This window comes from Anolis sagrei, chromosome 13 (assembly GCF_037176765.1).
Source record: "Anolis sagrei isolate rAnoSag1 chromosome 13, rAnoSag1.mat, whole genome shotgun sequence".
NCBI classification, from domain to species: domain Eukaryota; kingdom Metazoa; phylum Chordata; class Lepidosauria; order Squamata; family Dactyloidae; genus Anolis; species Anolis sagrei.
In genome coordinates, this window is record NC_090033.1 from 18,259,207 (window position 1) to 18,273,583 (window position 14,377).

The 14,377-nt window shown below is 36.1% G+C and overlaps 1 protein-coding gene across 1 annotated transcript; it reads right to left on the bottom strand.

The window, feature by feature from the left end:
* Positions 1 to 580: 580 nt before the first annotated feature.
* On the bottom strand, positions 581 to 8,220 carry LOC132764967 (transcription factor HES-2). The gene is made up of 4 exons (XM_067472918.1): positions 8,113 to 8,220; positions 6,218 to 6,313; positions 3,871 to 3,961; positions 581 to 973 (listed from the first exon to the last, which is right to left on the bottom strand). The coding sequence occupies exons 1-4, from the start codon at positions 8,167 to 8,169 to the stop codon at positions 777 to 779; spliced, it is 441 nt and encodes a 146-aa protein (XP_067329019.1). The 5' UTR covers positions 8,170 to 8,220; the 3' UTR covers positions 581 to 776.
* Between the last annotated feature and the right edge of the window lie 6,157 nt (positions 8,221 to 14,377).

The window sequence follows — 14,377 nt, forward strand, 5'->3', positions numbered from 1 at the left end:
ATTTTAATATTATATTTCCTATTGCATTTTCTATTTTAATATTATATTTCCTATTATTTCCTATTATTGCATTTTCTATTTTAATATTACATTTCCTATTATTTTCTATTATTGCTATATTTTAATATTATATTTCCTATTATTGCAATATATATTTTAATATTATATTTCCTATTATTTTCTATTATTGTATTTTCTATTTTAATATTATATTTCGTGTTATTTTCTATTATTTTTTATATTTTAATATTTCCTATTATTAATTTCTATTTAAATATTATATTTCCTATTATTATTATTTTCTAATATTATTTCCTATATATATATATATATATATATATAGGAAATAATATTGGAAAACAATAATAATAATAGGAAATATAATATTAAAATAATATTAAAATATAACATTACAATTTGCCTATGTTTTTTGTCCATATGCATGTATGCACACATATGGCCATATAATAATATATGCAATATATATATTATATACTCATATACATATGAGTATATGGACATACTCATATGTATTTCATATTATAGGATGTATCTGCATCGGAATAAAAATAAATGCCGATTTCCGTTCTCAATTATTTATTTTATTGCAAAACCACATTGACGAGGATATATACAGGGTTAAAGTGCCGTCCGGACGTCGGCCGGAAATGTGCAAAAAAAAATCCCAGGAGATTCGGAAGGGAGCCCAAGAGGCACCACCTGAACCCTCCTGGCAGATGGCCATTCAAGCAGGAGTCTTTTTGCTCTTTGGGGAGCTACCAAGGCCTCCACAAAGGTGCCGGCGGCTGGGCAGTGGGCAGCGGCGGAGGGCTGGCCGTCCACGCATGGGGGTCGCAGGCCGTGCGGAGGTGCGCCAGGAGGCCGCGGCAGGCGCATTCGGGGAGCAGGAGCGAGAGGCGAGAGAGGCACGCGTGGAAGCCCAACTGGAAGGCCCCGTCATCGTTGGCCCCGCCTGCGGGTCACAAACATCGCAGCATGTCATATGAGATCTGTTGGTGTACCGTCCACCCCGCTACTCAACAGTCTCCCTGCCTGAGCGAGCTGGTGTGGTCTCGGGTCTGGTGTTGAAGTCCCAACATCTAGTTGTGCTAGGGGACTTCAACATCCATGCCGAGACTGCCCTGTCTATAATCTATACCATGAATCATCATATCATACCATATACCATAATCATCATATCATACCATATAGCGTAATAGAATATCATATACCACAATAGCGTAATAAAATATTAATAAAATAAAATAAAATAGATTATATAATATGGTATATATATATAATCTATACCATAAATCATCATATCATACATAATGTAATTGAATATCATATACCACATATGGTATATATATCATATATACCATATTTAATATAATATTAAAATATAAAATGCAATAATAGAAAATAATAATAGGAAATATAATAACAACATATATAAGGCAATAATAGAAATATATACATTTAAAAGAATATAGTTTATTTAATACTATTATGTATTTAATACTATTATGTATAATCTATACCATAAATCATCATATCATACCATATACCATAATAGGGTAATAGAATATCATATACCACAAGAGCGTTACATCATATGGTATATATAATCTATACCATAAATCATCATATCATACCATATACCATAATAGCGTAATAGAATATCATATACCACATATGGTATATACATCATATGGTGTATATATAATCTATACCATATATTATACATACCATATGGTATATATAATATATATAATAAGTCATCATATCATACCATATACCATAATAGCATAATAGAATATCATATAACACATATGGTATATATACCATATGGTATATATAATCTATACCATAAATCATCATATCATACTATATACCATAATAGCGTAATATCATACCATATGCCATAATACTGTAATAGAATATCATATACCACAAGAGTGTTACATCATATGGTATATATAATCTATACCATAAATCATCGTATCATACCATATATCATAATACTGTAATATCATACCATATACCATAATAGTGTAATAGAATGTCATATACCACAAGAACGTAACATCATATGGTATATATTGTCTATACCATAAATCATCATATCATACCATATACCATAATAGCATAATAGAATATCATATACCACATATGGTATATATATATCATATGGTATGCATAATCTATACCATAAATCATCATATCATACTATATACCATAATACTGTTATATCATACTATATACCATAATAGCGTAATAGAATGTCATATACCACAAAAGTGTTACATGATATGGTATATATAATCTATACCATAAGTCATCATATCATATCATGTACCATAATATCATACCATATACCATAATACTGTAATAGAATATCATATACCACATATGGTATATATAATCTATACCATAAATCATCATATCATACCTAATAGCGTGATAGAATATCATATACCACGCTAGCGTTACATCATATGGTATATATAATCTATACCATAAGTCATCATATCATACCATATATCATAATACTGCAATATCAGACCATATATCGTAATAGCATATCATATACCACAAGAGCGTAATATCGTATCCTATACCATAATAGCATGATATAGGATATGCCATAATATTTTAGTAGCATATCAAATATCATATACCACAATATTATGTAATAATGCAATATTAAAAAATTAAACTAAAATTTTAATATAAAAATAATATTAAAAATATTTTAAAAAGTTATAGAGTATCATATACCGCAATAGCGTTCTATCATATGGCATATATAATATATACCATAAATCATCATATCATACCATATATCATAATACTGTAATAGAATATCATATACTACATATGGTATATATATCATATGGTATATATAATATATACCATAAATCATCATATCATACCATGTACCATAATAGCGTAGTATCATATCATATGCCATCATAGTGTAATAGAATATCATATACCACATATGGTTTATATATCATATGGTATATATAATCTATACCATAAATCATCATATCATACCATATGCCATAATAGCGTAATAGCAGATCATATACCATAATAGCTTAATATATCATAATAGCATAAAACATAGAATCATAGAATCAAAGAGTTGGAAGAGACCTCATGGGCCATCCATGATTTGAATATTGCATTCAAATCACCCCTGACAGATGACCATCCAGCCTCTGTTTCAAAGCTTCCAAAGAAGGAGCCTCCACCACACTCCGGGGCAGAGAGTTCCACTGCTGAACGGCTCTCACTCCCAAATGACTTCCCTACAGGTGTTGGCTATTTGTTTGAATTCTTCTTTGGTGATTTCTCCCTTTTTCCACTTCTTGTGCATGTCTCTTTTGTGTCTTAGCACATTTAGAAGTTCTTTGGACATCCATTCTGGCTTATTTGCACTTTGCACCTATTTTTTCTCTTTGTTGGCACGGTTTGCAATTGCACCTTGAGTATTTCACTCTTGACACACTCATAATAGCATATCATATACCATAACAAAGTAATAGCAGATCATATACCATCATAGCTTAACATATACCATAATAATATATCGTAGACCATCATAGCATAATATACCATAATAGTGTAATACATATCATATACCATAACAGAGTAATAGCAAATCATATACCATCATAGCGTAGTATATCACATACGACAACATATCCTATATCATAATAGATTATATACCATAATAGCATATAATATATAATAGTAATATATGATATACCATAACAGCAGAATATATGATATTCCAAACTTAGACTATTATTATTATTATTATTATTATTATTATTATTATTATTATTAGGGGTCACTCACCGGAGGCCGAAAGAGGGGCCGGAAGATCTTGCAGGAACTGGACGGTCATCTCGAGGATGTCGGCCTTCTCCAGCTTGGAAAAGCGGGAGCCCTGCAGCAGAGACACCCAAGGTTATCACACCCAGAATCCCCCATTTTTAATTATTACTACTATTATTATCACTATTACAATTATAACTACTACCATAATTATTACTATCCACATTACAATTATTACTACTACTATTATTACAGTTATCACTATTGCAACTACTATAATCACTGCAATTACTACTATTATAACTACTATTATTGCTATAATTATTACTACCACTATTGTTATTACTACTCTTATTTCTATTATTAATATTGCAATCATTACTACTACTGCTATAATCATTACTGTTAGTACTATCACTGCTATTATACTTACTATAATTATTACTATTATTACTGTTGCAATAATTGCTACTATTGCTATTACTATTACTGTTACGATAGCAATTATTATTACTACTGTTACTACTGAAATGATTACTATTATTCCAATCATGGCTACTATTGCTATGGCTACTATTGTCACTGCAGTTACTATTGCATTATTACCGCTGTTACTATTATTGTTACTATTGCATTCATTATTCCTGGTATTATTACAATTATTATTACTATTGCAGTCATCTACTAATATTATTATTGCAATTGATATTGCTGCTACTATTATTGCAACGGTTGCTAACAGTCACAACGATTTCAACCACGGTTACGACTACCCGTGACCTGCCTGCGACTACTCGCGACCTGCCCACAATTACTGAAGACTCGTCCCGCCCGCGACTACCAGAGACTACCCGAGACCCGCCTGCAACTACCCAAGACCCGCCCATGACTACCGAAGACTCATCCCGCTGATGACTATCCAAGACCCACTCCATTCTCAACTACCCGAGACCCACCCGCGACTACTGAACTCGTCCCGCTCGCAACTACCGAAGCCCCGTCCGCGACTACCCGAGACCCGCCCATGACTAACGAAGACTCGTCCCGCTGATGACTATCCAAGACCCACTCCATTCTCAACTACCCGAGACCCACCCGCGACTACTGAACTCGTCCCGCTCGCAACTACCGAAGCCCCGTCCGCGACTACCCGAGACCCGCCCATGACTAACGAAGACTCGTCCCACCTGTGACTACCCGAGACCCTCCCGTGACTACCAAAGCTCCGCTCGTGACTATCAAAGTCTCGTCCCGGTCACGACTACTGAAGCCCCGCCCGCAACTACTGAGACCCGCTTGTGACTACCCGAGACTTGCCTGCAACTACTGAAGATTCATCCCACTCACAACTACCGAAGCCCCATCCGTGACTACCCGAGACGCGCCCACGGCTACCGAAGACTCGTCCCGCCCGCGACTACCCAAGACCCACCCGTGACTATCTGAGACCCGCTCGCGACTACCAAAGACTCGTCCTGCTCACGACTACTGAAGCCCCGCCCGCAACTACTGAGACCCGCTCGCAACTACCCGAGACCCGCCTGTGACTACCAAAGACTTGTCCCACTCACAACTACCGATGCCCCGTCCGCGACTACCCGAGACCCGTCCACGACTACCGAAGACTTGTCCTGCCCGCGACTACCCAAGACCCGCCTGTGACTACCCGAGACCCACTCGCGACTACCAAAGCCCCGCTCGCAACTACTGAATACTCGTCCTGCTCACGACTACTGAAGCCCCGCCCGCAACTACCGAGACCAGCTCGTGACTACCCGAGACCTGCCTGCGACTACCGAAGATCTGTCCCACTCACAACTACCGAAGCCCTGTCCGCGACTACCTGAGACCCGCCCACGACTACTGAAGACTTGTCCCGCCCGCGACTACCGAAGACTCGTCCTGCCCGCGACTACCCAAGACCTGCCTGTGACTACCCAAGACCCGCTCGTGACTACCAAAGCCCCACTCGCGACTACCAAAGACTCGTCCCACTCACGACTACTGAAGCCCCGCCCGAGACCCCGTCTGTGACTATTGCAACTATTTCAATCACTATTGCAACGATTGCAACTACTATTATAATTACTACTACTATTATTCCAATTATGACATACTTTGCATTACTGTTAATAGTACCCCCTCCTTTTTCCTCCCTCAAAGGAGGCCAACGCTTTAAGGACTACCACTCCCAGCATCCCCAATCGACCGCATTGCATTAAAATACAGACTGCAGGACCCATAATGCCTTCCAGAGTGTGAACAATGAAGACTACAACACCCATTCTCCCGCCAAGGAAATAAAACCCATAGGCACCCATGGGACCTCCTTTTGAAGGGGATGATGGGATGTGTAGTCCTCACTTACATCCTTCCCCACCAAAGGCAGGATGAGTCCCTTGAGCTGGTTGAGGCTCTCGTTGATCCTGGCCCGGCGCCTCTTCTCCATTAATGGTTTCAGGCTCTGAAGAGGAAAAAAAGGAAAAATCATAATTCATTTTTCAAAAAATTTCAATTATTTTTTAATTTTTAATAAAAAATTAATTAATTTTCTATTTTTTAAAAAAACTAAAATTTTAAAATAAAATTAAACTGAATTAAATTAAAATCACGAAAATATAATGAAATCGAAATTAATTAATTGTATATTTTTAAAATTAAAAAATACTTTTATAATTTTAATCAATTTTTAAAAAAAATTAAATAAAAATTAATCAATTTAAAATTACTAAAAATGAATTAAATTGAAAACTATATATATATATATATATACACACACACACATTCAGCCCCATTCTTAATCCAATTTCTAATTTTTAGAATTTATTTTTTAAAATTAGAAATGAATTAAATTAAAATTGCTCAAATGTAACGGAACTGAGGTTAATTAATTTTATATTGTTTTTTTAAATAAAAAAATAATTAATTTTCTAATTTTTAAAAATTGAATAAAATTAATTAAAATTACTAAAAATTAAATTATATATATATATATATATAATTTTCAATCTATATAATTTTTCAATAATATATTATATATATATAATTGAAAAAATTTACTAAAAATTAATTAAATATATATATAACTTTCAATCTATATAACTTTTTCAATAATATATATATATTATTGAAAACATTACTAAAATTACTAAAAAAATCATTAAATTATATATATATATAATTTAATTAATTTTTAGTAATTTTTAGTAATTCGAACTTACAATCTATATAATTTTTTCAATAATATATATATATTATTGAAAAAATTACTGAAAATTACTAAAAATTAATTAAATTAAATATATATATAATTTTCAATCTATATAATTTTTCAATAATATATTATATATATATATATAATTGAAAAATTTACTAAAAATTAAATAAAATATATATATTTATAATTTTCAATCTATATAATTTTTCAATAATATATTATATATATAATTGAAAAAAAACTAAAAAATTACTAAAAATTAATTAAATTAAATATATATATATAACTTTCAATCTATATAATTTTTTCAATAATATATATATATATAATTGAAAAAATTACTAAAAATTACTAAAAATAATTAAATTATATATATATATATATATATATAATTTTCAATCTATATAATTTTCTAAATATTATATATATATATTATTGAAAAAATTACTAAAAATAATTAAATTATATATATATAATTTAATTAATTTTAGTAATATTTAGTAATTCAAACTTTCAATCTATATAATTTTTTTCAATAATATATATATATATATTATTGAAAAAATTACTAAAAATTACTAAGAATTAATTAAATTATATATATATATATCTAACTTTCAGTCTATATAATCTTTTCAATAATATATATATATTACTGAAAAAATTACTAAAATTAAATTAAATATATATATATAACTTTCAATCTATATAATTTTTTCAATAATATATATGTATTATTATTATTATTATTGAAAAAATTACTAAAATTACTAAAAATTAATTAAAGTATATATATATATATATATATAAGTTTCAATCTATATTTTTTTTCAATAATATATATATATATATTATTGAAAAAAATTACTAAAAATTAATTAAATTAAATATATATAATTTTCAAACTTTCAATCTATATAATTTTTTCAATAATATATTATTGAAAAAAATATATAGATTGAAAATTATATATATATATATATATATATATATATAATATTCAGCCCCAGGTGGGATTCGAACCAGCGGCAAATGCATTCACTCACTTTCCTGATCTGGGTGGCTTCCGCCGGAAGTGGAGACTCCCTGCTCAAAGGAGACATGTCTGGCAATCTTCCTCTCCGCTTGCCTGGCTGGCCTTCTTATACCCTCCTGGCCCCGCCCCCTTTGAGAGGACACGCCCCCTCAAAGAGGGAGTGCACGCCCACTCTCTTAACATCCCACAAAAGCCACGCCCCCTCCGTTGGGGCTCGAATGGAAACGCCCCCTTAAAGGGCTAGGACTCTTTTCTACTTTTTGCTTACCTTAATAATAATAGTAATAATAATAATAATAATAATAATAATAATAATAATAATGTCTTCTCCAAGCTCAGCATACTATTATTTGTTTCCAAACTCATAATAATAATAATACAATATTACAATAATAGTATTATAATAATAATTTGCGATATAATTCTAGTTTCCAAATTCATAATAATAATATAATATAATTATAATAATAGTAATATTAATATAATGATAATAATTTGCTATAATAATACAATATTATTATAATAATAGTAATATAATAATAATTTGCTAGATAATTCTAGTTTCCAAACTCATAATAATAATATAATATATTTTAATAATATTAATATTTATAATAATTTGCTCTATAATTCTACTTTCCAAACTCATAATAATAATAATAATATAATATAATTTAATAATAGTAATAAAATAATAATAATTTGCTATAGTAATAATACAATATAATTATAATAATAGTAGCATAATAATATTTGGATAGTAATAATATAATATAATTATAATTATTGTAATATAATAATAATTTGCAATATAATTCTAGTTTCCAAACTCATAATAATAATATTATATAATTATAATAATAGTAATATAATCATAACTTGCTAATAGTAATAATAGTAATATAATAATTTGCAGTATGATCTTAGTTTCCAAACTCATAATAATATAATTATAATAATAGTAATATCATAATAATTTGCTATAGTAATAATACAATATTATTATAATAACAGTAATATAATAATAATGTGCTAGATAATTCTAGTTTCCAAACTGTTGTTAATTGTTGATGTTATAATCTGTTTTAATTGCATTATTCTGTTTTGTGATATTTTGCAGTATAGAAATAAAGTAAGTAAGTAAATAAATAAATAAATAATACAATATAATTATAATAATAGTAATATAATAATTTGCTATAGTAATAATGCAATTATGATAATAGCCTTTTTTCTCCCCCTCCCTCCTTTCCTTCCTTCCTCTCTCTTTTTGTCTTCCTCCCTTCCTCAATTTCTTTCTCCCTTCCTTCTTCTTTCTTTCTTTCTTCCTTTCTGTCTTCCTTCCTTCCTTCCTTCCTTCCTTTTTTTTTCCTTCCTTCCCTCCTTCCCTCCCTCTTTCTTTCTTTCTTTCTTTCTTTCTTTCTTTCTTTCTTTCTTTCTCCCCTCCCTCCTTTTTTCTCCCCCCCTCCCTCCCTCCCTTCTTTTTTGCCTTCCTTCCTTCCTTCCTTCCTTCCTTCCTTCCTTCCTTCCTTCTTTCCTCTCTTTCTTTCTTTTTGTCTTCCTTCTTTCCACCCTTCATTTCTCCCTCCCTTTCTTCCTCCTTCCCTCCCTCCCTTCTTTTTTGTCTTCCTTCCTTCCTTCCCTCCCTTCTTTCTTTTTTGTCTTCCTTCCTTCCTCTCGTTTTCCCTTTATTTTTGTCTTCCTCCCTTCCTCAATTTCTTTCTCCTTTCCTTCATTCCTTTCTTTCTTTTTGTCTTCCTTCCTCACTTTCTTCCTTTCTGACTTCCTTCCTTCTTCTTTCCTTCCTTCCTCCTTCCTTCCCTCCTTTTTTCTTCCTTCCTTCCTCCTTCCTTCCCTCCTTTTTTCTTCCTTCCTTCCTTCCCTCCTTTTTTCTTCCTTCCTTCCTTCCTCCTTCCTTCCCTCCTTTTTTCTTCCTTCCTTCCTTCCTCCTTCCTTCCCTCCTTTTTTCTTCCTTCCTTCCTCCTTCCTTCCCTCCTTTTTTCTTCCTTCCTTCCTCCTTCCTTCCCTCCTTTTTGCTTCCTTCCTTCCTCCTTCCTTCCCTCCTTTTTGCTTCCTTCCTTCCTCCTTCCTTCCCTCCTTTTTTCTTCCTTCCTTCCTCCTTCCTTCCCTCCTTCCTCCTTCCCTCCTTTTTTCTTCCTTCCTTCCTTCCTTCCTCCTTCCTCCCCTCCTTTTTTCTTCCTTCCTTCCTCCTTCCTTCCCTCCTTTTTTCTTCCTTCCTTCCTTCCTTCCTTCCTTTTTTCTTCCTTCCTTCCTTCCTTCCTCCTTCCTTCCCTCCTTTTTTCTTCCTTCCTTCCTCCTTCCTTCCCTCCTTTTTTCTTCCTTCCTTCCTTCCTTCCTCCTTCCTTCCCTCCTTTTTTCTTCCTTCTTTCCTTCCTTCCTTCCTTCCTTCCTTCCTTCCTCCTTCCCTCCTTTTTTCTTCCTTCCTACCTTCCTTCCTCCTTCCTTCCGTCCTTTTTTCTTCCTTTCTTCCTCCTTCCTTCCCTCCTTTTTTCTTCCTTCCTTCCTTACTCCTGCCTTCCCTCCTTTTTTCTTCCTTCCTTCCTTCCTCCTTCCTTCTCTCCTTTTTCTTCCTTCCTTCCTTCCTTCCTCCTTCCTTCCCTCCTTTTTGCTTCCTTCCTTCTCTCCTTTTTTCTTCCTTCCTTCCTCCTTCCTCCCCTCCTTTTTCTTCCTTCCTTCCTTCCTCCTTCCTTCCCTCCTTTTTTCTTCCTTCCTTCCTCCTTCCTTCCCTCCTTTTTTCTTCCTTCCTTCCTTCCTTCCCTCCTTTTTTCTTCCTTCCTTCCTTCCTCCTTCCTTCCCTCCTTTTTCTTCCTTCCTTCCTTCCTTCCTCCTTCCTTCCCTCCTTTTTTCTTCCTTCCTTCCTTCCTTCCTCCTTCCTTCCCTCCTTTTTTCTTCCTTCCTTCCTTCCTTCCTCCTTCCTTCGTTCCTTTTTTCTTCCTTCCTTCCTTCCTTCCTTCCTTCCTTCCTTCCTTCCTTCCTCCTTCTCTCCTTTTTTCTTCCTTCCTTCCTTCCTTCCTTCCCTCCTATTTTCTTCCTTCCCTCCTTTTTTCTTCCTTCCTTCCTCCTTCCTTCCCACCTTTTTTCTTCCTTCCTTCCTCCTTCCTTCCCTCCTTTTTTTCCTTCCTTCCTCCTTCCTTCCCTCCTTTTTTCTTCCTTCCTTCCTCCTTCCCTCCTTTTTTCTTCCTTCCTTCCTCCTTCCTTCCCTCCTTTTTTCTTCCTTCCTTCCTTCCTTCCTTCCTCCTTCCCTCCTTTTTTCTTCCTTCCTTCCTCCCTCCTTCCTTCCCTCCTTTTTTCTTCTTTCTTTCCTTCCTTCCTTCCTTCCTCCTTCGCTCCTTTTTCTTCCTTCCTTCCTTCCTTCCATCCTCCTTCCTTCCCTCCTTTTTTCTTCCTTCCTTCCTCCTTCCTTCCCTCCTTTTTGCTTCCTTCCTTCCCTCCTTTTTCTTCCTTCCTTCCTCCTTCCTCCCCTCCTTTTTTCTTCCTTCCTTCCTTCCTTCCTCCTTCCTTCCCTCCTTTTTTCTTCCTTCCTTCCTCCTTCCTTCCCTCCTTTTTTCTTCCTTCCTTCCTCCTTCCTTCCCTCCTTTTTTCTTCCTTCCTTCCTTCCTTCCTCCTTCCTTCCCTCCTTTTTTCTTCCTTCTTTCCTTCCTTCCTTCCTTCCTCCTTCCCTCCTTTTTTCTTCCTTCCTACCTTCCTTCCTCCTTCCTTCCCTCCTTTTTTCTTCCTTCCTCCTTCCTTCCCTCCTTTTTTCTTCCTTCCTTCCTTCCTTCCTCCTTCCTTCCCTCCTTTTTCTTCCTTCCTTCCTTCCTTCCTTCCTCCTTCCATCCCTCCTTTTTTCTTCCTTCCTTCCTCCTTCCTTCCCTCCTTTTTTCTTCCTTCCTTCCTCCTTCCTTCCCTCCTTTTTCTTCCTTCCTTCCTTCCTTCCTTCCTTCCTCCTTCTCTCCTTTTTTCTTCCTTCCTTCCTTCCTTCCTCCTTCCATCCCTCCTTTTTTCTTCCTTCCTTCCTCCTTCCTCCCCTCCTTTTTGCTTCCTTCCTTCCCTCCTTTTTTCTTCCTTCCTTCCTCCTTCCTCCCCTCCTTTTTTCTTCCTTCCTTCCTTCCTCCTTCCTTCCCTCCTTTTTTCTTCCTTCCTTCCTCCTTCCTTCCCTCCTTTTTTCTTCCTTCCTTCCTCCTTCCTTCCCTCCTTTTTTCTTCCTTCCTTCCTTCCTTCCTCCTTCCTTCCCTCCTTTTTTCTTCCTTCTTTCCTTCCTTCCTTCCTTCCTCCTTCCCTCCTTTTTTCTTCCTTCCTACCTTCCTTCCTCCTTCCTTCCCTCCTTTTTTCTTCCTTTCTTCCTCCTTCCTTCCCTCCTTTTTTCTTCCTTCCTTCCTTCCTTCCTTCCCTCCTTTTTTCTTCCTTCCTTCCTCCTTCCTTCCCTCCTTTTTTCTTCCTTCCTTCCTCCTTCCTTCCCTCCTTTTTTCTTCCTTCCTTCCTTCCTTCCTCCTTCCTTCCCTCCTTTTTTCTTCCTTCTTTCCTTCCTTCCTTCCTTCCTCCTTCCCTCCTTTTTTCTTCCTTCCTACCTTCCTTCCTCCTTCCTTCCCTCCTTTTTTCTTCCTTCCTCCTTCCTTCCCTCCTTTTTTCTTCCTTCCTTCCTTCCTTCCTCCTTCCTTCCCTCCTTTTTCTTCCTTCCTTCCTTCCTTCCTTCCTCCTTCCATCCCTCCTTTTTTCTTCCTTCCTTCCTCCTTCCTTCCCTCCTTTTTTCTTCCTTCCTTCCTCCTTCCTTCCCTCCTTTTTTCTTCCTTCCTTCCTTCCTTCCTCCTTCCTTCCCTCCTTTTTTCTTCCTTCTTTCCTTCCTTCCTTCCTTCCTCCTTCCCTCCTTTTTTCTTCCTTCCTACCTTCCTTCCTCCTTCCTTCCCTCCTTTTTTCTTCCTTTCTTCCTCCTTCCTTCCCTCCTTTTTTCTTCCTTCCTTCCTTCCTTCCTTCCTCCTTCCTTCCCTCCTTTTTTCTTCCTTCCTTCCTCCTTCCTTCCCTCCTTTTTTCTTCCTTCCTTCCTTCCTTCCCTCCTTTTTTCTTCCTTCCTTCCTTCCTTCCTCCTTCCTTCCCTCCTTTTTTCTTCCTTCCTTCCTTCCTCCTTCCTTCCCTCCTTTTTTCTTCCTTCCTTCCTTCCTCCTTCCTTCCCTCCCTTTTTCTTCCTTCCTTCCTTCCTCCTTCCTTCGTTCCTTTTTTCTTCCTTCCTTCCTTCCTTCCTTCCTTCCTTCCTCCTTCTCTCCTTTTTTCTTCCTTCCTTCTTTCCTTCCTTCCTTCCTCCTTCCTCCCCTCCTTTTTTCTTCCTTCCTTCCTTCCTTCCTCCTTGTCTCCTTTTTTCTTCCTTCCATCCTTCCTTCCTTCCTTCCTCCTTCCTTCCCTCCTTTTTTCTTCCTTCCTTCCTTCCTTCCTTCCTTCCTTCCTCCTTCCTTCCCTCCTTTTTTCTTCCTTCCTTCCTCCTTCCTTCCCTCCTTTTTTCTTCCTTCCTTCCTCCTTCCCTCCTTTTTTCTTCCTTCCTTCCTCCTTCCTTCCCTCCTTTTTTCTTCCTTCCTTCCTTCCTTCCCTCCTTTTTTCTTCCTTCCTTCCTTCCTTCCTTCCTTCCTTCCTCCTTCCCTCTTTTTTCTTCCTTCCTTCCTTCCTCCTTCCCTCCTTTTTTCTTCCTTCCTTCCTTCCTTCCTTCCTTCCTCCTTCTCTCCTTTTTTCTTCCTTCCTTCCTTCCTTCCTCCTTCCTTCCCTCCTTTTTTCTTCCTTCCTTCCTCCTTCCTTCCCTCCTTTTTGCTTCCTTCCTTCCCTCCTTTTTTCTTCCTTCCTTCCTCCTTCCTCCCCTCCTTTTTTCTTCCTTCCTTCCTTGCTCCTTCCTTCCCTCCTTTTTTCTTCCCTCCTTCCTCCTTCCTTCCCTCCTTTTTTCTTCCTTCCTTCCTCCTTCCTTCCCTCCTTTTTTCTTCCTTCCTTCCTTCCTTCCTCCTTCCTTCCCTCCTTTTTGCTTCCTTCCTTCCCTCCTTTTTTCTTCCTTCCTTCCTCCTTCCTCCCCTCCTTTTTTCTTCCTTCCTTCCTTCCTCCTTCCTTCCCTCCTTTTTTCTTCCTTCCTTCCTCCTTCCTTCCCTCCTTTTTTCTTCCTTCCTTCCTCCTTCCTTCCCTCCTTTTTTCTTCCTTCCTTCCTTCCTTCCTCCTTCCTTCCCTCCTTTTTTCTTCCTTCTTTCCTTCCTTCCTTCCTTCCTCCTTCCCTCCTTTTTTCTTCCTTCCTACCTTCCTTCCTCCTTCCT

What these genes read in the sequence shown, in the direction of transcription:
- LOC132764967 (XM_067472918.1), bottom strand. Translation starts at nt 8,169, where the DNA reads ATGTCTCCTTTGAGCAGGGAGTCTCCACTTCCGGCGGAAGCCACCCAG. An exon ending in AAGCCACCCAGATCAGGAAA is followed by an intron (nt 6,314 to 8,112) that starts GTGAGTGAATGC and finishes TTTCCTCTTCAG; the next exon opens with AGCCTGAAACCATTAATGGA. An exon ending in GGCCCCTCTTTCGGCCTCCG is followed by an intron (nt 974 to 3,870) that starts GTGAGTGACCCC and finishes TGTGACCCGCAG; the next exon opens with GCGGGGCCAACGATGACGGG.